The sequence below is a fragment of the Schistocerca serialis genome, chromosome 4 (genome assembly GCF_023864345.2).
Source record: "Schistocerca serialis cubense isolate TAMUIC-IGC-003099 chromosome 4, iqSchSeri2.2, whole genome shotgun sequence".
In the NCBI taxonomy this organism is placed as follows: domain Eukaryota; kingdom Metazoa; phylum Arthropoda; class Insecta; order Orthoptera; family Acrididae; genus Schistocerca; species Schistocerca serialis.
The window spans coordinates 207,284,604-207,311,028 of record NC_064641.1 but is presented as its reverse complement, the minus strand read 5'-3'; the positions used below and the strand labels follow the sequence as shown (position 1 = coordinate 207,311,028).

The following is a 26,425-nucleotide window of genomic DNA, read 5'->3' as shown; positions in this document are numbered from 1 at the left end:
TAACATGGTAAAAGAATTTATGACAAACAAAGAGGTAAGGTAAACTGAAAATAAAAGGTGTCAGCATATGTGGAGGATAATAAACATCTGAAGTAATCAGCTCAGTGGTGCAGCAGCAGAGGCAATATGCGGCAAAAACCATCTTGAATATTAGATCTTGATATTAACTGTGTTATTATATTAAGTATCAGGAAGTCGCTTCTGAAAGTATTTTTATGGAGTGTAGCCATGTATGGAAGCAAAAGGTGGACAATAAATAGTTTAGACAAGAAGAGAATAGAACCTTTCAAAATGTGGTGCTACAGAAGAATGCTGAAGGTTACATGGGTAGATCACATAACTAATGAGGAGGTATTGAATAGAATTGGGGAGAAGAGAAATTTGTGGCACAACTTGACTAGAAGAAGGGATCAGTTGGAAAGACATGTTCTGAGGTATCAAGGGATCACCAATTTAGTATTGGAGGGCAGTGTGGAGTGTAAAAATCGTAGAGGGAGACCAAGAGATGAATACACTAAGCAGATTCAGAAGGATGTGGGTTGCAGTAAGTATTGGGAGATGAAGAAGCTTGCACACGATAGAGTAGCATGGAGAGCTGCATCAAACCATTCTTTGGACTGAAGACCTCAACAACAATAATAGAAGTGTTTGCATTCAGAGCAGTCAGTATATTGAGGTAACTACCTACCCATAGAATTGTGTCATAGTACTGCCTTTTCTAACATTAAGGAATTACAACTGTAAACATAGTTTCCTGGAGTAACGTGTGAGGCAAGAGTAAGCAAGGTTTGTATGTATATTGCCCTTCAGGCTAGAATCTTAAACAATTTGATGGCATACAGTGAAGTAATAGTTTTTCTAATTGATAATTTTGTGTGATCGATAATGAGAGTTAAGTCTGTCTTAGCAAAAGGATCTGTTACTGTGAGGTGTTTTTCTGTAGAATCAATTTTGCATTAGATAAGCAGAGCAGGTGTTTATTTATTAGATAATGAAACAATACTGAAATAATAAAATCATGAATAATGTTACGGTCTTAATGGTTAGTGAGCCTGTCTCCGCAGTAGGGATACTTTTTGAGAATGCACTGCACTAACTATCGAGGTAAGAAATGTAGGTAAAATAATGGAGCTGACAGACATGATCGAGTAATGAAAAAGATGTGCAACCATCAACTGCCAGTAACTGCCCCCTACGAAGTGCAGAGTAAACAGTCTTTGGGGACTCGTTTCTTTGGTAGGGTCTTGTGGACTGTGGTTTCGATGTGCATGTTGTGAGTTTTCTGTATTGTTTTTCTTGTGTTTTGTGTGATTATACGAACCTTAAAAAAAGCGGCTGATCATAGTAAGTTGGAGTTTTCTGTGCGCAGCCAGTCACAATAGCCAGAAAACCCACATTGGTGACCCTGAGTCGTGAAAGTACATTATTACATTCGCTCACTGTGTACCACTGGTTTCGCGTCAATAGATAACGTCACAACCTCGAGTTTTTCTGGCAGTGCAGGACACCGCGACTGCAGATTGGACTTTTGACTGTGAAGTGGAGCCCTTTACTCCACGTGCTACAAATACGCCAGGAATGTTTGTATCTCTGGTGTTTGCTTCAACTGGCCAGACAAATCCTAACGTCTGCCAGCACACAACACTGGGCACTGTACACATCGGCACGGTCACTTTCTATGGCATTCTATGTTCTACAGAATGCCCCTCCAGCACAAGATCACAGAGACCCCTCGCCTGAATTTCTACTGCACAACATAGACAATGCAGCTGTCCAGTTTTGGGATCCACACGCATGGCTGCTGCCTCCTCAGAGTGGCCTGCCGTTTAATGTGTCCCCCTCCATGCCGGTCAAAGGGATACTCGCGTCAACCATGTTGTACCATGGATACGCGTACCTGTCCTGCCACCTCACGCACACCTCGGGCTATGCACCTGCCGTGGTTCTGCTCTGTCACTCAGCACTCAATCATGATTTCACGCCTCTACTTGAGATTTTGTCTGCACCGGCCCTTGATCCTGCCATGCCTGCCACGCCATGCTCGTCAAGTGGCCATACAGATTTCTCGCCTACAAGGACTGGATATTACATCTCACCTCCACAGCTAATGGACATTCAACACAACACATCGTCCACCACTGAGGAACAGTTCGCATCAGTGAACACTGTGCAGAATCCCCATACGATTTGTGCCTGTCCTACACCCCTGCAAGCACTGGTCCCTGGCCATCTTCTGCAGCTGCCGGCATTACAGCCAGACAACCCAGTGATGTGGTTTACAATGGTGGAAGACATGTTGGACATACATGGTATTGCGGATGACAGCACTCGTTTTGTGTGTCTAGCGCATGACCTCCGTGATCTCATCAGTGACTTGTTGCTGAATCCACCCAAGAGCAGCAAATATGCCTCTGTCTGTACATTACTCATCAAACGCCTTTCTCGTCCACCAACCAATATGATTTACAACATTATTTATGATGAGACTTTAGGCGACAGAACCACCCTCACAGCTGTGACGACGCTTGTGTGTGCAGGTCAGTACCGAGATCTTGCCGAACTTAGCGCTTTGGGCATTGTGGCTGGTGAAGCTGCCACAAGAACTACAATTACATTTAATCCCACATACCGCAGCATCACTTGAGGCTAAACTACGGCTGGGAGACCAGGCACATGCCATTATTGAGCACCGCCACCTCCCTCTGCGCAACACAGTGCTTAATATTGCCGAGGCTGGTAATCCTGTAAATGAACTTCCACCATTGGGCGGTAGAGGCCGGGCACGTGTGTATCACGGACAGCACACGGAACAGCAGCCATCTAGCAGACCGGGTATCGTAAGCAGCCTGGCACCAGCCTCTCCTCACCCCAACCGGGCTAGCGACTGCACGCCCCACACACCCCTCACCTGACGCTTCGGCTGGTGGGACAAATACAGCTGACTTGCACATATGCTGGTTTCACTCCACTTACAGGGACGCTGCTTGCAACTGCTGCCTGCCCTATGCATTCCAAACCACCGCACACAGGCCGCAGTAGGTGCCACAGCTCATGAATACATGTAAGGCTGCCCACAGACGTTGATTTCTGTCAGATCCCCCACTTCACGAGGACGTCTGTACGCCTTGGATTTAGGTTCGGGCCAGTATTTTCTCATCGATACCAGAGCAGACGTTAGTGTTATACCTCCCACATTTACCGCAAAGGATACGAACCCAGACAAACTGTTCCTTTGAGCAGCAAATAAATTGCCACTCCATGTTGACGGTTTTGCAGAGTTACCTATTGAACTCATACCTGGCAAACATTTCGCTTGGTCCTTCTATGTGGCTGACATAGAAGGCCCAGTATTAGACATCGACTTCCTTTTCTTTTGGACTGTCAACCTCCAGTCGGTCACATTCTTGCACAATGCCTTGTCCACTCACATCGTGTGTTCAGAGGCCCCCCCCCCCCCCTTCCCCTCCCTTTTCCCACTCAGCTTCCTGAGGATTTTGACATGGCTCTCATCGAGTGCTCTTCACTGGTGGACAGCCTCGCAATTTCCATTGCCCAGCTTCAGTCCGAGCGATCTGCAGTCGATGATCTCCGTGTTCTCAACGCTGAGCTGAACTGCACCATATAGTCAGTTACACAAGCCCTCGCAGAGGCACAATGCCTCGTACAATGCCTGTCAATGTTGCCACCCCCCAACACCACCAATGCACCACATGGAACTTTGACATTGCCACCCCCAGACACCGGAGACGCTTCTCACATAACTTTGTCATTGCCCACACGGACAGCATCCCCGCCACATCAGGTTAGTGACTCTCACATGCAACCGATTCCCATTTGCGATGGCCCCCTAGCAAGTTTGCCTGCCCATCTGAACGTTATCACGAATGGCACAACACACAAAGTTCTCACAACAGACGGGCCACAAATGCGTCATAAAGAGTGCTGACTGCCGCCACATAAACTACGCCTCGCTAAGGCCGCAGTGGATGAACTTCTGCGGGCAGGTATTGTTCACCAATCGGACAGTAAGTGATCTTCATCCATACATTTAGTCCCCGAAAAGGATGGCACACAGTGCGCCACCACAGCGACTATCACTGTCTCAACACGCGGACTGTATTTGACAATTATCCGATACTGCATATACAAGACTTCATGCAAGTACTTAGCGGAGTATGCATCTTCAGTGTCTTGGACTGCCGCAAGACATATTTACAGATACCCATGGCCCAGAGTGACATACCAAAGACAGTGTTGATCACATCTTTTGGCCTCTACCAATTTTGTTACATGCCTTATGGTCTCAAAAATGCAGCCCAAACTTGGCAACATTTTATAGACTCACTTTGTTTAATTGCACATATTGTTACACATACCTCGACGACACACTCATTTTCTCCTCCTCTCACAGAGAACACGAACTCCACCTGGCCACGGTACAGTACTTATTGACACGTAACGGAGTCGAGATCAATAACGACAAGTCACAACTCCGCTGCATCGCTGTCACTTTTCTGGGGTACACCATCTCCTTGGAAGGTATACGCCTCCTTCAGGAGTGGGTTGACTGCATTCGTGATCTACCTCTCCCAGTGTCATTCTGTGAATTACACCAGTTTTTAGGAACTATCAATTTCCACTGTCGTAATCTACCAAAGACAGCAACAATTCAAGCCCCTTTGACTGATGCATTGACCGGGAAATAAACCTCGGGCAATTGCCGAGTACAGTGGTCTGACAACATGGTGAGAACTTTCAAAGACCCCTGCTGTTGACCTCCCCCACTTAGGTGTCAGCAGATGGACTTAATTTGCCAATACACGACAGACATCTGTTACATCCAAGGTTCAGAAAATGTGGTGGCCAACTACCTATCATGTATCACTGCAATTTCGTCCCCCATTAATTTTGATGAATTAGCCTGCTTATATGACAATGATACTGAATTGCACAACCTCTGACAGGACCCAGATACTTCCCTCCAGATTGTTTCCTGCAACCTATTGGACTCGGTCAGGCCACTGTGATGTGATACGTCTATGGGCACCACCCGACCTATTGCTCCCCCTGGGCTGTGTTGTCAAGTATTCATTGCATTACATAGCCTTCCACATCCTGGTGCTAAGGCTATGATGCACCTTGTTACAGAACACTTTGTGTGGCCAGGTGTGAAGAGGGATTGTCGTACTTGGTCTCGAGCTTGTTTACAGTGCTAGCACAGTGAAGTCAACAGGCACACACAACCCCATCTACATAAATTTGACATCCCAAAAGGCCACTTTCGGCATCCGCATCTGGACCTCATAGGACCGTTACCCATGTCTGATGGTTTCAGGTATATCTTGTCTGTCATCAACTGCATTACACGTTGGGTGGAGGCAATACCCTGCAGGACATCATAGCAGATTCTGCAGCACACGAATTCGTGTCCTCCTGGATAGCTCGATTCGGCTGCCCTACTTCCATCACCATCAACCAGGGAAGGCAGTTTGAATCCCTGCTGTTTAACAAACTCTGCGTACTCTGTGGAGTGGACAGATTCCACACTATGGCTTACCATCCACAGAGCAATGGACTGGTCGAGCGGTGGCATAGGACTCTGAAAGCGGCCCTCATGTGCCACAGCGGTGAGTGGTCCGACACCCTTCCCTGGGTTATGTTAGGAATATGCATGGCTTACAAGACAGATCTCCAAGCTTCGCTTGCGAAGCTCTCGTATGGCAAGATCCTAGTTCTCCCCGAAGAGTTTGTCAACGACGAACGAATCCTAGACCTGTCTGACCTCCCTGCTCTAGTTGAGCATGTCTGGACACCCGGACACACATGCTGCGATCCGCATGGCCCCTCCAGGGCCGCACACCCATCCGTGGGTCTTTCTGCATTCGGCACTGTACTCTTGCGAATTCGTTATGTTACGGGACGACACAGTCAAACTGGCACTACAGCCACCTTACTCCAGGCCACATCAAGTAGTGGTTGGCATGGACAATACTATGGAAATTCTTGTCAGACAGTTTCCCTTCAACCTGTGAAACCAGTCTGGACAAATGAGGAATCTGTACCGTACCCTCTTGAGTCAAGTGTTCCTCCGTCAGGTGACGACTCCGATCTCACATAGACCGCCCACTCCCCTGCGCCCAACCAGGATCCTATGTGCACTGAGCCTACACCTGTGGAAAGCTCGGTTGTTGTGTGATGATACTCTACCCTCAATTCACTCAAGAACTGCATGTGACAATCCACAACCTCAAGCCCAACCACATGTTGCATGTGACATTACCCCGTCAAAAGTGGTGGCACCCAATGCCACCACAGAGTGTTCCAGTGCTTCTCCTGAACTATGTTATTTTCCCCACCACCTCCCCTAGTGTCCCCTATGTCCAATGTCGATGAAATTTGCATCTTGATCAATGCTTCTGAGTGCCTACACGATGAGCTTTCCTTGCAGCTCCATGAGGGATCCCTCTTTGTCATCCGCATAGGAGACACTTCATGCGAGTCCACTCCCGCATCACATATCACCATCCCGGGCACAGTCCCCATCCCAAACAGGGTGGAAAAGGCTGGCATAGTTGCAACGTTCAGCACTAATTGGATGCTCAAGATTCAAATCCCCCTCTCCACCTGTACTGCAACACCAACAATTTCCATGTCAGTCCAGTTCACACGAGCAGGTTGACCAGTCCGTCCCCCCCCCAACTGGATCGTAAACTATACCACAACTAGACCTCCCTGCACCAACAGCATGGACTCTTTCCATATGCTCTATCAACCAGCGAGCATCCCACAGCACAACACCCACATCCTTACCACAGTGCTCTGCACTCCCAAGGGGGAGGGGAGGGATTGCTCTGTGGTGACCAGCGACCGCCAGTAACTAACGGCCACCTACGAAGTGCAGAGTAAACAGATGTAGGAGACTCATTGTTTGTTTGGTAGGGTCTCATGGACTGAGGTTATGATGTGCATGTTGTGAGTTTTCTGCATTGTTTTTCTTGTGTTTTGTGTAATTATACAAACCTTAATAAACATTCCTGATCGTAATAAGTTGGAGTTTTCCGTGCGCGGCCAGTCGCTACAGCCAGAAAATTCACAAAGATCACAGTATACAAACAAATGTGATGTAACTGTATTGATAATCTAATTTTGAACTTGGCAACATGGGGTACTGTTGTTGTTGTTGTTGTGGTCTTCAGTCCTGAGACTGGTTTGATGCAGCTCTCCATGCTACTCTATCCTGTGCAAGCTTCTCCATCTCCCAGTACCTACTGCAACCTACATCCTTCTGAATCTGCTTAGTGTATTCATCTCTTGGTCTCCCCCTATGATTTTTACCCTCCACGCTGCCCTCCAATACTAAATTGGTGATCCCTTGATGCCTCAGAACATGTCCTACCAACCGATCCCTTCTTCTGGTCAAGTTGTGCCACAAACTTCTCTTCTCCCCAATCCTATTCAATACTTCCTCATTAGTTATGTGATCTACCCATCTAATCTTCAGCATTCTTCTGTAGTACCACATTTCAAAAGCTTCTATTCTCTTCTTGTCCAAACTATTTACCGTCCATGTTTCACTTCCATACATGGCTACACTCCATACGAATACTTTCAGAAATAACTTCCTGACACTTAAATCTATACTTGATGTTAACAAATTTCTCTTCTTCAGAAACGCTTTCCTTGCCATTGCCAGTCTACATTTTATATCCTCTCTACTTCGTCCATCATCAGTTATTTTGCTCCCCAAATAGCAAAACTCCTTTACTGCTTTAAGTGTCTCATTTCCTAATCTAATACCCTCAGCATCACCCGACTTAACTCGACTACATTCCATTATCCTCGTTTTGCTTTTGTTGATGTTCATCTTATATCCTCCCTTCAAGACACCATCCATTCCGTTCAACTGCTCTTCCAAGTCCTTTGCTGTCTCTGACAGAATTACAATGTCATCGGCGAACCTCAAAGTTTTTATTTCTTCTCCATGGATTTTAATACCTACTCCAAATTCTTCTTTTGTTTTCTTTACTGCTTGCTCAATATAGAGATTGAATAACATCGGAGAGAGGCTACAATCCTGTCTTACTCCCTTCCCAAGCACTGCTTCCCTTTCATGTCCCTCAACTCTTATAACTGCCATCTGGTTTCTGTACAAGTTGTAAATAGCCTTTCGCTCCCTGTATTTTACCCCTGCCACCTTTAGAATTTGAAAGAGAGTATTCCAGTCAACATTGTCAAAAGCTTTCTCTAAGTCTACAAATGCTAGAAACGTAGGTTTGCCTTTCCTTAATCTTTCTTCTAAGATAAGTCGTAAGGTCAGTATTGCCTCATGTGTTCCAGTATTTCTATGGAATCCAAACTGATCTTCCCCGAGGTCGGCTTCTACTAGTTTTTCCATTCGTCTGTAAAGAATTCGTGTTAGTACTTTGCAGCTGTGGCTTATTAAACTGCTTGTTCAGTAATTTTCACATCTGTCAACACCTGCTTTCTTTGGGATTGGAATTATTATATTCTTCTTGAAGTCTGAGGGTATTTCCCCTGTTTCATACATCTTGCTCACCAGATGGTAGAGTTTTGTCAGGACTGGCTCTCCCAAGGCCGTCAGTAGTTCCAATGGAATGTTGTCTACTCCGGGGGCCTTGTTTCGACTCAGGTCCTTCAGTGCTCTGTCAAACTCTTCACGCAGTATCGTATCTCCCATTTCATCTTCATCTACATCCTCTTCCATTTCCATAATATTGTCCTCAAGTGCATCGCCCTTGTATAGACCCTCTATATACTCCTTCCACCTTTCTGCTTTCCCTTCTTTGCTTAGAACTGGGTTTCCACCTGAGCTCTTGATGTTCATACATGTGGTTCTCTTATCTCCAAAGGTCTCTTTAATTTTCCTGTAGGCAGTATCTATCTTACCCCTAGTGAGATAAGCCTCTACATCCTTACATTTGTCCTCTAGCCATCCCTGCTTAGCCATTTTGCACTTCCTGTCGATCTCATTTTTGAGACGTTTGTATTCCTTTTTGCCTGCTTCATTTACTGCATTTTTATATTTTCTCCTTTCATCAATTAAATTCAATATTTCTTCTGTTACCCAAGGATTTCTACTAACCCTCTTCTTTTTACCTACTTGATCGTCTGCTGCCTTCACTACTTCATCCCTCAGAGCTACCCATTCTTCTTCTACTGTATTTCTTTCCCCCATTCCTTTCAATTGTTCCCTTATGTTCTCCCTGAAACTCTGTACAACCTCTGGTTTAGTCAGTTTATCCAGGTCCCATCTCCTTATTTCCCACCTTTTTGCAGTTTCTTCAGTTTTAATCTACAGGTCATAACCAATAGATTGTGGTCAGAGTCCACATCTGCCCCTGGAAATGTCTTACAATTTAAAACCTGGTTCCTAAATCTCTGTCTTACCATTATATAATCTATCTGATAGCTTTTAGTATCTCCAGGGTTCTTCCATGTATACAACCTTCTTTCATGATTCTTAAACCAAGTGTTAGCTATGATTATATATATTATATTGTGCAATTCATGACACTGCAGCTGGGAATGACAGCTTCACAGAAAGAGCAATATTTTAGTGAGGTACAAGTCATAGAATGCTGCATTGTTGGATCTATAGGTTATCTGAAAACTTAGATTTGTGTTCTGACGAATTATGAGCTTAAAGTGCTGGAACAATGAAAATTAATTTTGCTGATTAACTGACAACTGTGGTGCTAGGCTGAGGTGAATATTCTGACAGGTCAACTGTTTGGTAACATTTTGTGAGGATTTAATTTTCAGGTAGAATGAGAGTAGTACTCAGGATTGAGTAGAAAAGTGGGACAATGGTTTGGTACAATTTCATCCCCTTAATTTTTTGAGTTGAATAGAAGTTAAATGATGGTGACTGTCCTTTTTTCATAACATAATGATTAGCAAATCTATGCTACTGTACATCATGAGTTTTTGCTATTTTGCATATGGGAAAGAAACAGAAGTCTTTCAAGTTTAACGAGTTTCAGACAGTTATGGCTTAAAGTTTTGTAGTGTAATGTGCACTTGATTTTTTCCAGTCACCACCTTTCGTGCTATAGTCAATTTTTGTGCTAATTATTCTAATGTTTTGAGAACTATGTAATGTATCTATTTATGAAGTAATGACTATCAATTTTAGTGTGAAACATTTTTTAGAGTTACGTTAGAAGTAAAAATAAGTATGCTAAAGTAGGATATTTAGTCTGATATTTTCATGTACTGTTGTGGAGGGAGGACCATCTCCAAGGTAACTGAGAGCAGTGCATTTCCTTACTAACTGCCTCTTGGACTCATTGAAGGGTTGGACAACTTGGTGAGAAAATGTGAAAAAGTTTATTAAAAGTGTGGAACTGCTTGTGAAAAATGCTAAACATTGAGCAAGTGAAATTTTATGAAAAAAAAAGGATGGTCTGCAATGCGGAGTATAATTATTTAGTTTTTTGCAACCCATGAGGATTTATTTTGTTAGATAATACAGGACTCGTATAAAATGATATGTATCTTTAGATGCAATCTTCGCTTACCCAAAAAGGAGATAACTTATGATGAAGATGCCTAATTTTTTGTTAAACATATAACTTGTGAATATTTTGCACAATTGTACAATACAAAATGTAAATATTTTGTATGGGGATTTTCATATGACCAGTTCATATAAGTATAAATTTGAAAATACAAATGTACTGTAGTTATAAGATTTTGTATGTAATATTTTTTGTGTGTGTACATTTTTGGGGTCATTTGTGGTCACTGAATTGCCCGGGTAGCTATTTGGAATATCTACCTGGTCAATGAAATCAGGGGTGATGTGATGAAGCAAGCGGGGATGTTTTTACTTCCTCTAATGTTTTGTCATCTGCCCCCTTAAAATTCATTTTTTGAATTAATGACCATTAACATACACAAGTATAATCTGCATTTCCATAAAAGAGAAAAGTTGGCCCTCAGTTTTAAAGAATATAACACCGGATCTAATTTTGCACTTAGTTTTATGTATGTAATTGATTTTATAATTTATTTTGACTATTCCTAGTCAATACTTTCATTATATAGTGAAATTAGTGATTGTTTCGTAACTTAAATTATATTGTTGACATATAAACAAATATAAATTCTGTGCTGATTATAAACATTTGGAAGGCAAAATACTAGTAATCTTAAAATATCTATTTCACTCTCTTCAAAAACATGTTAGCAAAACAAGGACTTCATTAATTCCAATGTAATGAACAGTTTTGTCAAAAGTATTGATTGCATAATGATATCTGTTAATTTCATCATTTAAACAAATAACTCGGCCTCACTCTTGTAGTAGAAGAAACTGTTAAAAAGACGGAATTTTTTGATGTATTCAGCTAACTGAATGAGTTAAGTTTTTATCGTAATTTCTGTAAATTTAACTTAGAACAATGTGTAGTTTCAGCACCTATTATTGCGAGAATATATAAGGGGCCATTTTTGGTCATGAGACAGTCAGTCCACGGCCGAGTTTCAGACAAGAAACCTATGTTGATTAGAACAACAACAATGCATCAGCATAACTGTGAAATAAGTGTAACACAATTAGGCTGTGTGTTAAAACAATGACAGTGTCTGTTCCATATGTACCTGATTATTCCAAAATAACTGTCAATTATGTGGTTATATTTTTACTGCACATAGATATTCAATAGTAAACTACTGTAGCAGAATGTGGATGTTTACCTGAAAATTGTTAATGAGGCTTATCGGAAGTTAAACAATAGTGCACTGGCCACATTAAGTGTGTATATGGGGGACTGTGAAAAGTGGAAGTAAACAACTGTAAAACACAAATGTGTACCTGTCAGTTACATCATTTACAGTAGACAGTCCTGCACTTCCACCCCCTATTTTTTCAGCCTGTATGTTGACACCAAGGACAACAAATGAAGAAATAAAGAAGGCGAACTGTCACAAACATACCAAAAATCTTGAATGACTGGGAGTGAGCATGGAGGTGAGAGGGCATTTAAAGCTCCCTTTTTTATGTTTTTCTTGAATAACTTTAATCACTGCTTCCGGCAAAAATATTTCTGGGTACAAGGTTAAGCTACATTGGTACATCTTTGGCACATGGAGAACATCAGGCCTTCTGTGCACCACAGATGTAATGCCTGCATCATGGTTAGAGGTTGTAATTGTGAACACCTTCTTTGATGATAATTGATTTCTGTTTTTTTCTTATTTCTTGGTTTCTGCTGCACTAAGCACAATAAACATGTTTTCTCACTCTGCTCATGCCCTTCCTTTCTTGTGTTAAGTGTCACCATTTCTGCACAAGGAAAGAATTTTGACCATACACTGTTATGTGATTTTCCATTGTCTAGGGTACTCTACCTCTCCTGAAAGTTTGTAACCACTGTGCTGAAATACCATGTATAAACACAAACTCAGAGAAGTTATTTTGTCTGCTCACATAAGGGAACTAGAGAGGAAATGCTGGTGAAGTATAGTCTGTCTGCAAAATGAAAAGCAATCAGCACTTGGGGTGAGGGAAGTAGCCTTTCGCAGAAGAATGCCGCAGCTGCTGTATGAGATGACAAGAATCAGTTTCTCATCTAGCAGTGTAGAACAACCTGCAGAGGTTTACGTGGATTCTGACCATTTGCATCCCTTGCATTGGTGTTATCAGTAACTCTTATCTGTAGTCCATGTAGTGTCATAATGCGCTTTGTGTAAAGTAACCTTGCCCTGGGCATGTTGTGACAAAGCAAGCTGGTATCTTTTTACTTCCTCTCTTGTTTTGCCATCTGCCTCCTTAAATTCATTTTATTTTCATTTTTTCCTAGTTACCATTAGCATACAAGAGTATAATCTGCATTTTCATAAAAGAGAAAGGTTGGCCCTCAGTCTTAAGAAATATGGCACCAGATATAATTTTTACTTAGTTTTGTGTATGTAATCAATTTCCTAATTTATTTGGACTATTCCTAGTGCAGCGATGCAAGGGGTACCACATTTGTTATAAAAGTCATAAATTACTCACTGAGAGTGTTTTTCAGTACAGGTATGTCATTCAGTCCAAGCAAGTATCAATTCGTGACATCGTCACATCCCGACATGAGTTGACAGTAATCTAAATCCGTTTTAGCAGACTAATAGTCTCTTTCATGGGATAAAATTTTATTGATTATGAAATACAAGTTCTTAAAGTTTATTTAGAATAGGAAATGTTTAGTTAGTAATTGTATGCCATAATTTATCTGTTTAATATAAAGGTGTTTTGATTTTTGTATGCATGTAAAAAGAGTGAATTTATGTGCGGCTTTTACTCTTAGACGAGTTACCACTTAGAGTGCTAAAAGTGTGCATGTGTGCATGTACAGTTCGCTGACCTGTGCAGTGAATTTCATTTTGTGATTTTGAGCTGAATAGACACAAATCCAGTTTCATTTAGACTTTAAGTGAGATAGACACACCACATTATTACAAAAAGTTATTTAGCCCATCAGGGAAAATTGAAAGCTGTGCGCTTGGTTTGAAACACTTTACACGGTTGCATGTCATTGAGCTTTTGAGTAAATCACATATAATAATTGCAAACACGCTTGGACTTAATGCACGAAGCTTGAAATTGGTTTTTGAGACAAATACTGATGTTTGATAAAAACTAACCAAAAATTTATTCAAAATATCGAGGTTCTGTTTTAATTAGGACACATATCACCTTTCTGATCATGTTGCTTAGCAATACTGTAATGCAAATCAATTCATTCATTAGAATGATTTGCGAAACACTAAGTCCCATTACACATACAAACTGTTACACGGAATTTGCTGGGCAAATGAGAGTATAAGAGTGTTCTTTTCCAGGAATGCCAATAAACCAGCGGTTTCAAAAGTTAAATAACCAACTGCTGAGTAGCTTCATCGATATTGCAGTTCACTGACAAACACTATTCTTATTGATAAATGAACATTAATTGCAAGTAGATTTTGAATACTCACCAACACTGCCAAGCAGCAGTTCACATCAGAACCAGTAATAAATGCCAATATAACTGAACGGGCATTACTTCATTAAAACAGAGCAGTCAGGTTCCAATTCTAGGATAAACTGTACCATGTGGAATTATTAAAATCTTGTGGAAGTGTAATAAGGTTTATCTGAACACTTCTATCATACATCATATTTCACGTTAACTGGACAGATTATTAGTCGGAAACGAATTCACCCACAACAGATTGTCCCATGCCACTACTAAACTTTTATCTAGACTCTTCACAAGATATCTCAAGAAGGCGGGATCAAGAAACAAGAAAAAGAGACATCAGTATACTAGTTAATATCTTTTGTTGTAGGGTGAAATCAGTAATTGTTTCATGACCTGAATTCTATTGTTGACTTACAAACAAATATAAATTGTGTAGTAATTATAAACGTTTGGAAGAGGAACTACTAGGATTTGTAAAGTATTTATTTGGCTCTATTAAAAAACATATTAGCAAAGCCAGATCTCATTTAATTCCAAAATAATTGCCAAGTTGGTCAAAAGTATTGTTTGTATAACTAAATATGTCAATTTTATTATTTAAACAAATACTTTGGCCTAATCTTTTTGGTAGAAGAAACTATTAAAAATAAGGAATTTTTTTATATATTCAGTTAATTGAATGAGTTATGTTTTAATTGTAACTTCCGTAACTTAAACATTGAATAATGTATAGTTTCAGTACCTATTATTGTGAGGATTTATAATGGCCTGATTTCTGGTCCCAAGACAGCCAGTCACAGCCAATTTTCAGACGGAAAGTCTGTATCAGTTAGAATAACAGTAATGCATTAACTTTACAGTGGAATTAGTGTAACACAAATAGGCAGTGTTTTAACAGTGACAGTGTCTGTTCATTTCATTTCAGAAGTAGTGTCACACATACCATATTATTCTTAGGTTTTTACTGCTCATAGATGTTCAAAAGCAACCTATGGTAGCAGTATGCTAATATTTGCCTGTAACTTATTAATGAGGCTAAGCAAAATTCATCAATAGTGAACTGGCCATATAACTGTGTAATATTGGAGGGTTGTGAACAATGAAAGTAAAGAACTGTGAAACGCAACTGTGCAACTGCCGGCTACATTATTTACATTAGTCAGTGTTGAACTTCCATCCCCTATTTTGCAGCCAGTATAACAATGCAGTATGTTGACACCGAGGACTATCAATGAAGAAATAAAGAAGGTGAACGTCACAATGTCTGCATAATGAAGTGCTGGTGTCTTATAAGGGGTGCTGCTGAGAGTCTGTATAACTTTATGAAACACCCCATAACAGCTTCTGCTGGTGTAGTACGATAGATAACATGGGGAATGGCCTCCTTCTCTTCAGTTTGCAGTCCTATGAAGTAGGGAAGGGTTCGACCACAATCCAATGACCTCCTTCCCTCGCACCTCTACTCTACACCCCCATACCTTCCATCCTGTTACACCCCCAGGACACAATTTATCCCTTAATATGGCTCTACTGAACTTAAGCAAGGTAAACACATTTCATATTTGTTCTCAACCCACTTAATTTAACACTAAACACTAATTTTATGCCATAATAATCTTAATTTTTTCCATCTGCTGCAATGTTGAAACTATTAGTCCTAGAGAAAAAATGAATAGGGCCTTTTTTTGTAGGAGATTTAATTTAGTCTAATTTCGTACTGGGAAAGACTTTTGCTAGAAGTCATGATTTTTAAGTTACTCAAGTAAAACATAAAAAGTGACTTTTAAATGCTCTCTCGCCTCCACACTTAGACCCTACCAGTCAGGATTTTTAGTATCTTGTTCATTATACTTCCTCCTCCTACTGTAGGTTGGTCAATCCCCAGTTTTTCAGGGGCTGTCAACACATATTTTGTTGAAATCAAATCAAAACTTTCTCAAAATCTATGAATAACAGACAAAGTGTAATTCATATTCATTGTGCCATTCCATAATTTCTTTCATGATTTGTGAATGGTGCACCATGCTTCATTTATTTCTAAAGTCAAGATGTTCCTTTGTTTGATTAAAATTCAGTGTTTTTTCTCTTGGTATGTCATTTGTGTTAGTTTTTGTGGATATCTTTTGGATTACTGAGAGGAAACTGACAGGCATATAATTTTATTCAGCATCAATAAGAATGTAAATAAGAATAATTTTCTTAAAACATCATATGCATAAGTCATGTAAAAACTAGAATTTACCCTTCTGTAAGGTTTGCATAATTCTTCTGCCAGCAAATGGTGTATTTTAGCATCAGTAAGATCTTTTTTGGAGGGGTTATATTCCAGTTCCTGCATATCTATGTTCCATGTACTTGAGTCAAGATGATTGAAACTGTAAAAAATTAATAATAATGATACATGTTAATAAGAGATTCTAAACAGATAAGATGCTGAAAAGAAAAAAAAACAACATTTATTAACCACAGTAATACCCTCACATTTTCCATAACGTGTTATACCAAAAACAGAAACACCTCCCCCCAGAACAAATATATATAGAAGATGTTTACACTGAGTGGAGAGGTACTGTATGACCACGACAAAAACTTCAAAAAAATACAGCTTTCAATAACTATCATTGATTTTCATTCACAACAAAACCTTTTTTTAGATGTGTAAGAAGGCCCTGTCACTGAAAATATGTATGTGACATTTGTTGCAAAAAGTCACATTCACTAGTAACATTTACATTTCTAGATTAAGGTTTACTGAAAAATTTATAAGAAATCATTAAAAACAATATATCTTTCTTTTTTTTAGAATTTTAAAATATAAATTACCAGACTAGATTACAATTTTAAAAAGGTGGGCACAAGGTACACCACCCACCCTCCCTTCCCTGCACCCTCATTGGTATTGTGAGAGTTTAAGAATTACTAATGGTGAACTTATCACAATTAATATGTAGCCAAGAAGAGAGGAAGTTGATATTAAGGCTTTGCTTGTTGAAACACTAGGTTATTCTTCAACAATGACTTGGAGGAATGACACAAACTTAATTAATCACATAATCTACTAGCATAACTTAATTCCGAGCACCAACTCATGTTCCTGTGAATGGGGATTTATTTGGGTATTGTGTTCATTGTTGAACATTCATAGCAAATTGACATTGTGAGGGATAACATTTGTCTCTCGTTTGTCTTTCATGGAAACATGCTACCATTTAAGCCACCCAAGAGCTCATCATACACACAATCCAATCTTCAACTTTCCAGTGCATCTCCCTGAAACTGTATGGAGACTTTCCTACACACCATGTCAGACTAGTATCCAACAAGCAAAAGTGAGATGATGGAAAACACTTAGCCACAGCCTAGGGCTTGATTCCAGAGAGAATTTTTCATTGTATCACAGTAATATATATATATATATATATATATATATATATATATATATATATATATATATATATATATATATATATATATATATATATATATATATATATATATATATCTAAAAACAAAGATGATGTGACTTACCAAATGAAAGTGCTGGCAGGTCGACAGACACACAAACAAACACAAACATACACACAAAATTCAAGCTTTCGCAACAAACTGTTGCCTCATCAGGAAAGAGGGAAGGAGAGGGAAAGACGAAAGGATGTGGGTTTTAAGGAAGAGGGTAAGGAGTCATTCCGATCCCGGGAGCGGAAAGACTTACCTTAGGGGGAAAAAAGGACGGGTATACACTCGCACAAACACACATATCCATCCACACATATACAGACACAAGCAGACATATTTAAAGACAAAGAGTTTGGGCAGAGATGTCAGTCGAGGCAGAAGTGCAGAGGCAAAGATGTTGTTGAATGACAGGTGAGGTATGAGTGGCGGCAACTTGAAATTAGCGGAGATTGAGGCCTGGTGGATAACGGGAAGAGAGGATATATTGAAGAGCAAGTTCCCATCTCCGGAGTTCGGATAGGTTGGTGTTAGTGGGAAGTATCCAGATAACCCGGACGGTGTAACACTGTGCCAAGATGTGCTGGCCGTGCACCAAGGCATGTTTAGCCACAGGGTGATCCTCATTACCAACAAACACTGTCTGCCTGTGTCCATTCATGCGAATGGACAGTTTGTTGCTGGTCATTCCCACATAGAATGCGTCACAGTGTAGGCAGGTCAGTTGGTAGATCACGTGGGTGCTTTCACACGTGGCTCTGCCTTTGATCGTGTACACCTTCCGGGTTACAGGACTGGAGTAGGTGGTGGTGGGAGGGTGCATGGGACAGGTTTTACACCGGGGGCGGTTACAAGGGTAGGAGCCAGAGGGTAGGGAAGGTGGTTTGGGGATTTCATAGGGATGAACTAAGAGGTTACGAAGGTTAGGTGGACGGCGGAAAGACACTCTTGGTGGAGTGGGGAGGATTTCATGAAGGATGGATCTCATTTCTGGGCAGGATTTTAGGAAGTCGTATCCCTGCTGGAGAGCCACATTCAGAATCTGATCCAGTCCCGGAAAGTATCCTGTCACAAGTGGGGCACTTTTGTGGTTCTTCTGTGGGAGGTTCTGGGTTTGAGAGGATGAGGAAGTTGCTCTGGTTATTTGCTTCTGTACCAGGTCGGGAGGGTAGTTGCGGGATGCGAAAGCTGTTGTCAGGTTGTTGGTGTAGTGATTCAGGCATTCCGGACTGGAGCAGATTCGTTTGCCACGAAGACCTAGGCTGTAGGGAAGGGACCGTTTGATGTGGAATGGGTGGCAGCTGTCGTAATGGAGGTACTGTTGCTTGTTGGTGGGTTTGATGTGGACGGACGTGTGAAGTTGGCCATTGGACAGGTGGAGGTCAACATCAAGGAAAGTGGCATGGGATTTGGAGTAGGACCAGGTGAATCTGATGGAACCAAAGGAGTTGAGGTTGGAGAGGAAATTCTGGAGTTCTTCTTCACTGTGAGTCCAGATCATGAAGATGTCATCAATAAATCTGTACCAAACTTTGGGTTGGCAGGCCTGGGTAACCAAGAAGGCTTCCTCTAAGCGACCCATGAATAGGTTGGCGTACGAAGGGGCCATCCTGGTACCCATGGCTGTTCCCTTTAATTGCTGGTATGTCTGGCCTTCAAAAGTGAAGAAGTTGTGGGTCAGGATGAAGCTGGCTAAGGTAATGAGGAAAGAGGTTTTAGGCAGGGTGGCAGGTGATCGGCGTGAAAGGAAGTGCTCCATCGCAGCGAGGCCCTGGACGTGCGGGATATTTGTGTATAAGGAAGTGGCATCAATGGTTACAAGGATGGTTTCTGGGGGTAACGGATTGGGTAAGGATTCCAGGCGTTCGAGAAAGTGGTTGGTGTCTTTGATGAAGGATGGGAGACTGCACGTAATGGGTTGAAGGTGTTGATCTACGTAGGCAGAGATACGTTCTGTGGGGGCTTGGTAACCAGCTACAATGGGACGGCCAGGATGATTGGGTTTGTGAATTTTAGGAAGAAGGTAGAAGGTAGGGGTGCGGGGTGTCGGTGGGGTCAGGAGGTTGATGGAGTCAGGTGAAAGGTTTTGTAGGGGGCCTAAGGTTCTGAGGATTCCCTGAAGCTCTGCCTGGACATCAGGAATGGGATTACCTTGGCAAACTTTGTATGTGGTGTTGTCTGAAAGCTGACGCAGTCCCTCAGCCACATACTCCCGACGATCAAGTACCACGGTCGTGGAACCCTTGTCCGCCGGAAGAATGATGATGGACCGGTCAGCCTTCAGATCACGGATAGCCTGGGCTTCAGCAGTGGTGATGTTGGGAGTAGGATTAAGGTTTTTTAAGAAGGATTGAGAGGCAAGGCTGGAAGTCAGAAATTCCTGGAAGGTTTGGAGAGGGTGATTTTGAGGAAGAGGTGGTGGGTCCCGCTGTGACGGAGGACGGAACTGTTCCAGGCAGGGTTCAATTTGGATAGTGTCTTGGGGAGTTGGATCATTAGGGGTAGGATTAGGATCATTTTTTTTTTCGTGGCAAAGTGATACTTCCAGCAGAGAGTACGAGTGTAGGACAGTAAATCTTTGACGAGGGCTGTTTGGTTGAATCTGGGAGTGGGGCTGAAGGTGAGGCCTTTGGATAGGACAGAGGTTTCAGATTGGGAGAGAGGTTTGGAGGAAAGGTTAACTACTGAGTTAGGGTGTTGTGGTGCCAGATTGTGTTGCTTGGAATTTTGAGGTTTTGGAGGGAGTGGAGCTGGAAGTGGGAGACTGAGTAGATGGGAGAGACTGGGTTTGTGTGCAATGAGAGGTGGTTGAGGTTTGCTGGAAAGGTTGTGAAGGGTGAGTGAGTTGCCTTTCCGGAGGTGGGAAACCAGGAGATTGGATAGTTTTTTTAGGTGAAGGGTGGCATGCTGCTCTAATTTGCGGTTGGCCTGGAGGAGGATGCTCTGAATAGCCGGTGTGGATGTGGGAGAGGAAAGATTGAGTACTTTTATTAAGGATAGGAGTTGACGGGTGTGTTCATTGGCTGAGTTGATGTGTAGGTGAAGGATTAGGTGGGTGAGGGCAATGGATTGTTCGGTTTGGAACTGGTATAGGGACTGATGGAAAGAAGGGTTGCAGCCAGAGGATAGGACATCTTTGCCTCTGCACTTCTGCCTCGACTGACATCTATTCAACAACATCTTTGCCTCTGCACTTCTGCCTCGACTGACATCTATTCAACAACATCTTTGCCTCTGCACTTCTGCCTCGACTGACATCTATTCAACAACATCTTTGCCTCTGCACTTCTGCCTCGACTGACATCTATTCAACAACATCTTTGCCTCTGCACTTCTGCCTCGACTGACATCTATTCAACAACATCTTTGCCTCTGCACTTCTGCCTCGACTGACATCTATTCAACAACATCTTTGCCTCTGCACTTCTGCCTCGACTGACATCTATTCAACAACATCTTTGCCTCTGCACTTCTGCCTCGACTGACATCTATTCAACAACATCTTTGCCTCTGCACTTCTGCCTCGACTGACATCTATTCAACAACATCTTTGCCTCTGCACTTCTGCCTCGACTGACATCTATTCAACAACATCTTTGCCTCTGCACTTCTGCCTCGACTGACATCTATTCAACAACATCTTTGCCTCTGCACTTCTGCCTCGACTGACATCTATTCAACAACATCTTTGCCTCTGCACTTCTGCCTCGACTGACATCTATTCAACAACATCTTTGCCTCTGCACTTCTGCCTCGACTGACATCTATTCAACAACATCTTTCCCTCTGCACTTCTGCCTCGACTGACATCTCTGCCCAAACTCTTTGTCTTTAAATATGTCTGCTTGTGTCTGTATATGTGTGGATGGATATGTGTGTTTGTGCGAGTGTATACCCGTCCTTTTTTCCCCCTAAGGTAAGTCTTTCCGCTCCCGGGATTGGAATGACTCCTTACCCTCTTCCTTAAAACCCACATCCTTTCGTCTTTCCCTCTCCTTCCCTCTTTCCTGATGAGGCAACGGTTTGTTGCGAAAGCTTGAATTTTGTGTGTATGTTTGTGTTTGTTTGTGTGTCTGTCGACCTGCCAGCACTTTCATTTGGTAAGTCACATCATCTTTGTTTTTAGATATATATTTCCTACGTGGAATGTTTCCCTCTATTATAACCATATCATTAATTTGAACCCAACAATTACGTTTGTTATTGTCGCTGTTGCATCTCGAAATCTTTCCTGTCGTCTTATTTTCTCTTTCTGCGTTTACCAGTAGTCTCACTTTCTATTCACCTTCCCTTTTTACCGTAATACAATTTTATCCCGCCTATATATACTCTATAATACGTAACCCACTTCCAAACCATAACCAAAAAATTTTTATTTTGCGCTTTCAACAATACCGCTAACCGTTTCTAGTTCAATAACAGCTGCCTTCACGTATTAAACAACCATTTCGGCTAGTTCTAATAACTTTTACTTTATTTCCACTTCCGTTTTTCGTACATCACTGATCATTTTTAGCCGCTCTCCACCGGTTTTAACGTCATTATTTACAATTGTTAGCCCCATTTTCGTAATCTTTCACCACAACACCACGCCTTTTAATACATTTACACGTTTTTTCGAAATTTTCCCGAATTTCTCCGTCCTTTAACGTGTTTTAGCGGCAACACAACCACTTAACCTTCATGCACATCGCTGTCTACCAACCCAAGTTCACCACAGGATCAACTTAACCAACACATTTTCGCATTTTTTCATACCAGATCTCCAGTTATTTTCTAGTTCACCCTTATCTCTCCCCATATATTTTTATCTTTCATTTTCATTTCAACCTCATGTTACACTTTCCACCTTCTAATACCATGTCACCCTCACAACACCCCCACAACGACCCCATTAAGTTTTATTTACATTCCCTCCGCAAACATGCCTTCACCCTAGCCAGATTACGCTCACATATTTTATCTTCTCAGGCTTGTCTGACATTTGGCATAACCCCCAAAGGCCTCACACTTAAAGTTCCCATCTCTGGCTGCAACCCTTCTTTCCATCAGTCCCTATACCAGTTCCAAACCGAACAATCCATTGCCCTCACCCACCTAATCCTTCACCTACACATCAACTCAGCCAATGAACACACCCGTCAACTCCTATCCTTAATAAAAGTACTCAATCTTTCCTCTCCCACATCCACACCGGCTATTCAGAGCATCCTCCTCCAGGCCAACCGCAAATTAGAGCAGCATGCCACCCTTCACCTAAAAAAACTATCCAATCTCCTGGTTTCCCACCTCCGGAAAGGCAACTCACTCACCCTTCACAACCTTTCCAGCAAACCTCAACCACCTCTCATTGCACACAAACCCAGTCTCTCCCATCTACTCAGTCTCCCACTTCCAGCTCCACTCCCTCCAAAACCTCAAAATTCCAAGCAACACAATCTGGCACCACAACACCCTAACTCAGTAGTTAACCTTTCCTCCAAACCTCTCTCCCAATCCGAAACCTCTGTCCTATCCAAAGGCCTCACCTTCAGCCCCACTCCCAGATTCAACCAAACAGCCCTCGTCAAAGATTTACTGTCCTACACTCGTACTCTCTGCTGGAAGTATCACTTTGCCACGAAAAAAAAAATGATCCTAATCCTACCCCTAATGATCCAACTCCCCAAGACACTATCCAAATTGAACCCTGCCTGGAACAGTTCCGTCCTCCGTCACAGCGGGACCCACCACCTCTTCCTCAAAATCACCCTCTCCAAACCTTCCAGGAATTTCTGACTTCCAGCCTTGCCTCTCAATCCTTCTTAAAAAACCTTAATCCTACTCCCAACATCACCACTGCTGAAGCCCAGGCTATCCGTGATCTGAAGGCTGACCGGTCCATCATCATTCTTCCGGCGGACAAGGGTTCCACGACCGTGGTACTTGATCGTCGGGAGTATGTGGCTGAGGGACTGCGTCAGCTTTCAGACAACACCACATACAAAGTTTGCCAAGGTAATCCCATTCCTGATGTCCAGGCAGAGCTTCAGGGAATCCTCAGAACCTTAGGCCCCCTACAAAACCTTTCACCTGACTCCATCAACCTCCTGACCCCACCGACACCCCGCACCCCTACCTTCTACCTTCTTCCTAAAATTCACAAACCCAATCATCCTGGCCGTCCCATTGTAGCTGGTTACCAAGCCCCCACAGAACGTATCTCTGCCTACGTAGATCAACACCTTCAACCCATTACGTGCAGTCTCCCATCCTTCATCAAAGACACCAACCACTTTCTCGAACGCCTGGAATCCTTACCCAATCCGTTACCCCCAGAAACCATCCTTGTAACCATTGATGCCACTTCCTTATACACAAATATCCCGCACGTCCAGGGCCTCGCTGCGATGGAGCACTTCCTTTCACGCCGATCACCTGCCACCCTGCCTAAAACCTCTTTCCTCATTACCTTAGCCAGCTTCATCCTGACCCACAACTTCTTCACTTTTGAAGGCCAGACATACCAGCAATTAAAGGGAACAGCCATGGGTACCAGGATGGCCCCTTCGTACGCCAACCTATTCATGGGTCGCTTAGAGGAAGCCTTCTTGGTTACCCAGGCCTGCCAACCCAAAGTTTGGTACAGATTTATTGATGACATCTTCATGATCTGGACTCACAGTGAAGAAGAACTCCAGAATTTCCTCTCCAACCTCAACTCCTTTGGTTCCATCAGATTCACCTGGTCCTACTCCAAATCCCATGCCACTTTCCTTGATGTTGACCTCCACCTGTCCAATGGCCAACTTCACACGTCCGTCCACATCAAACCCACCAACAAGCAACAGTACCTCCATTACGACAGCTGCCACCCATTCCACATCAAACGGTCCCTTCCCTACAGCCTAGGTCTTCGTGGCAAACGAATCTGCTCCAGTCCGGAATGCCTGAATCACTACACCAACAACCTGACAACAGCTTTCGCATCCCGCAACTACCCTCCCGACCTGGTACAGAAGCAAATAACCAGAGCAACTTCCTCATCCTCTCAAACCCAGAACCTCCCACAGAAGAACCACAAAAGTGCCCCACTTGTGACAGGATACTTTCCGGGACTGGATCAGATTCTGAATGTGGCTCTCCAGCAGGGATACGACTTCCTAAAATCCTGCCCAGAAATGAGATCCATCCTTCATGAAATCCTCCCCACTCCACCAAGAGTGTCTTTCCGCCGTCCACCTAACCTTCGTAACCTCTTAGTTCATCCCTATGAAATCCCCAAACCACCTTCCCTACCCTCTGGCTCCTACCCTTGTAACCGCCCCCGGTGTAAAACCTGTCCCATGCACCCTCCCACCACCACCTACTCCAGTCCTGTAACCCGGAAGGTGTACACGATCAAAGGCAGAGCCACGTGTGAAAGCACCCACGTGATCTACCAACTGACCTGCCTACACTGTGACGCATTCTATGTGGGAATGACCAGCAACAAACTGTCCATTCGCATGAATGGACACAGGCAGACAGTGTTTGTTGGTAATGAGGATCACCCTGTGGCTAAACATGCCTTGGTGCACGGCCAGCACATCTTGGCACAGTGTTACACCGTCCGGGTTATCTGGATACTTCCCACTAACACCAACCTATCCGAACTCCGGAGATGGGAACTTGCTCTTCAATATATCCTCTCTTCCCGTTATCCACCAGGCCTCAATCTCCGCTAATTTCAAGTTGCCGCCACTCATACCTCACCTGTCATTCAACAACATCTTTGCCTCTGCACTTCTGCCTCGACTGACATCTCTGCCCAAACTCTTTGTCTTTAAATATGTCTGCTTGTGTCTGTATATGTGTGGATGGATATGTGTGTTTGTGCGAGTGTATACCCGTCCTTTTTTCCCCCTAAGGTAAGTCTTTCCGCTCCCGGGATCGGAATGACTCCTTACCCTCTTCCTTAAAACCCACATCCTTTCGTCTTTCCCTCTCCTTCCCTCTTTCCTGATGAGGCAACAGTTTGTTGCGAAAGCTTGAATTTTGTGTGTATGTTTGTGTTTGTTTGTGTGTCTGTCGACCTGCCAGCACTTTCATTTGGTAAGTCACATCATCTTTGTTTTTAGATATATATTCCTACGTGGAATGTTTCCCTCTATTATAACCATATATATATATATATATATATATATATATATATATATATATATATATATATATATATATATATATATATATATATATATATATATATATAAAAAACAACCAACCCTGATCAATGTATGTGAGGTCACGTGACTGAATCTCAGTCAGATCATGGAAATTTTTCAGACTGTCTTTCTAGCTTTCAACTCTCAATGATGCGAAGATTCATCAGGAACAACACATGGTTCGGATTCAATGTTAAACTGTAGGCCCTTTGCCTGTTTGTATTACTAGTGTGGGTTAGCGACACACAAGGCACCAAAGTGACGTCTAATTGAAAGATTTGCAACAAGCTGCTCACACTACATCATTATTATTATAGTCTGCCTCTACAATTTCTACCCCCTACACTTCTTTCTAATGCCAAAATAATAATTCCTTGGAGCTACAGCATGTGTCCTATCAACTAATCCTTTATTTTAGTCAAATAGTAACATAAAGTTTCTTCACTCCAATTTAGTTTAGTACTTCATCAGTTTCTCATTCTACACATACACTCTTCAGCATTTCTCTGTAATGCAACATTTCAACAGCTACCCTTCTCTTCTTATCTCTACCGTTTACTGTTATTATTTTACTTCTGTAAGGCCAGACTCCAAACCATTACTTTTGGAAAGAGACTTCCTAACACTTAAATTTACATTCAGTGTTAACATTTATATCTTTCTCAGAAAATATGGTAAGCTGGAAAAGTTCTCAGTATTGTTTATGTGCCTGTCAATGACTCGATGCCTGCTTTTTAGAAAAGCTTTTCTTGCTATTGTCAGTGTGCCTTTTATATTCTCTTTACTTCTGCCATGGTAAATCTGCTGCCTAAATAG

The 26,425-nt window shown here is 42.3% G+C and overlaps 1 protein-coding gene across 1 annotated transcript in view; it reads right to left on the bottom strand.

Moving 5' to 3' along the window:
- Nucleotides 1–26,425, bottom strand: part of LOC126474352 (sodium/hydrogen exchanger 3) — a 658,867-nt gene that overhangs the window by 112,711 nt on the left and 519,731 nt on the right. Inside the window, exon 8 of the mRNA XM_050101818.1 lies at nt 16,216–16,348. Coding sequence (XP_049957775.1) covers nt 16,216–16,348 — 133 coding nt within the window. The remainder of the gene's footprint in view (nt 1–16,215; nt 16,349–26,425) is intronic.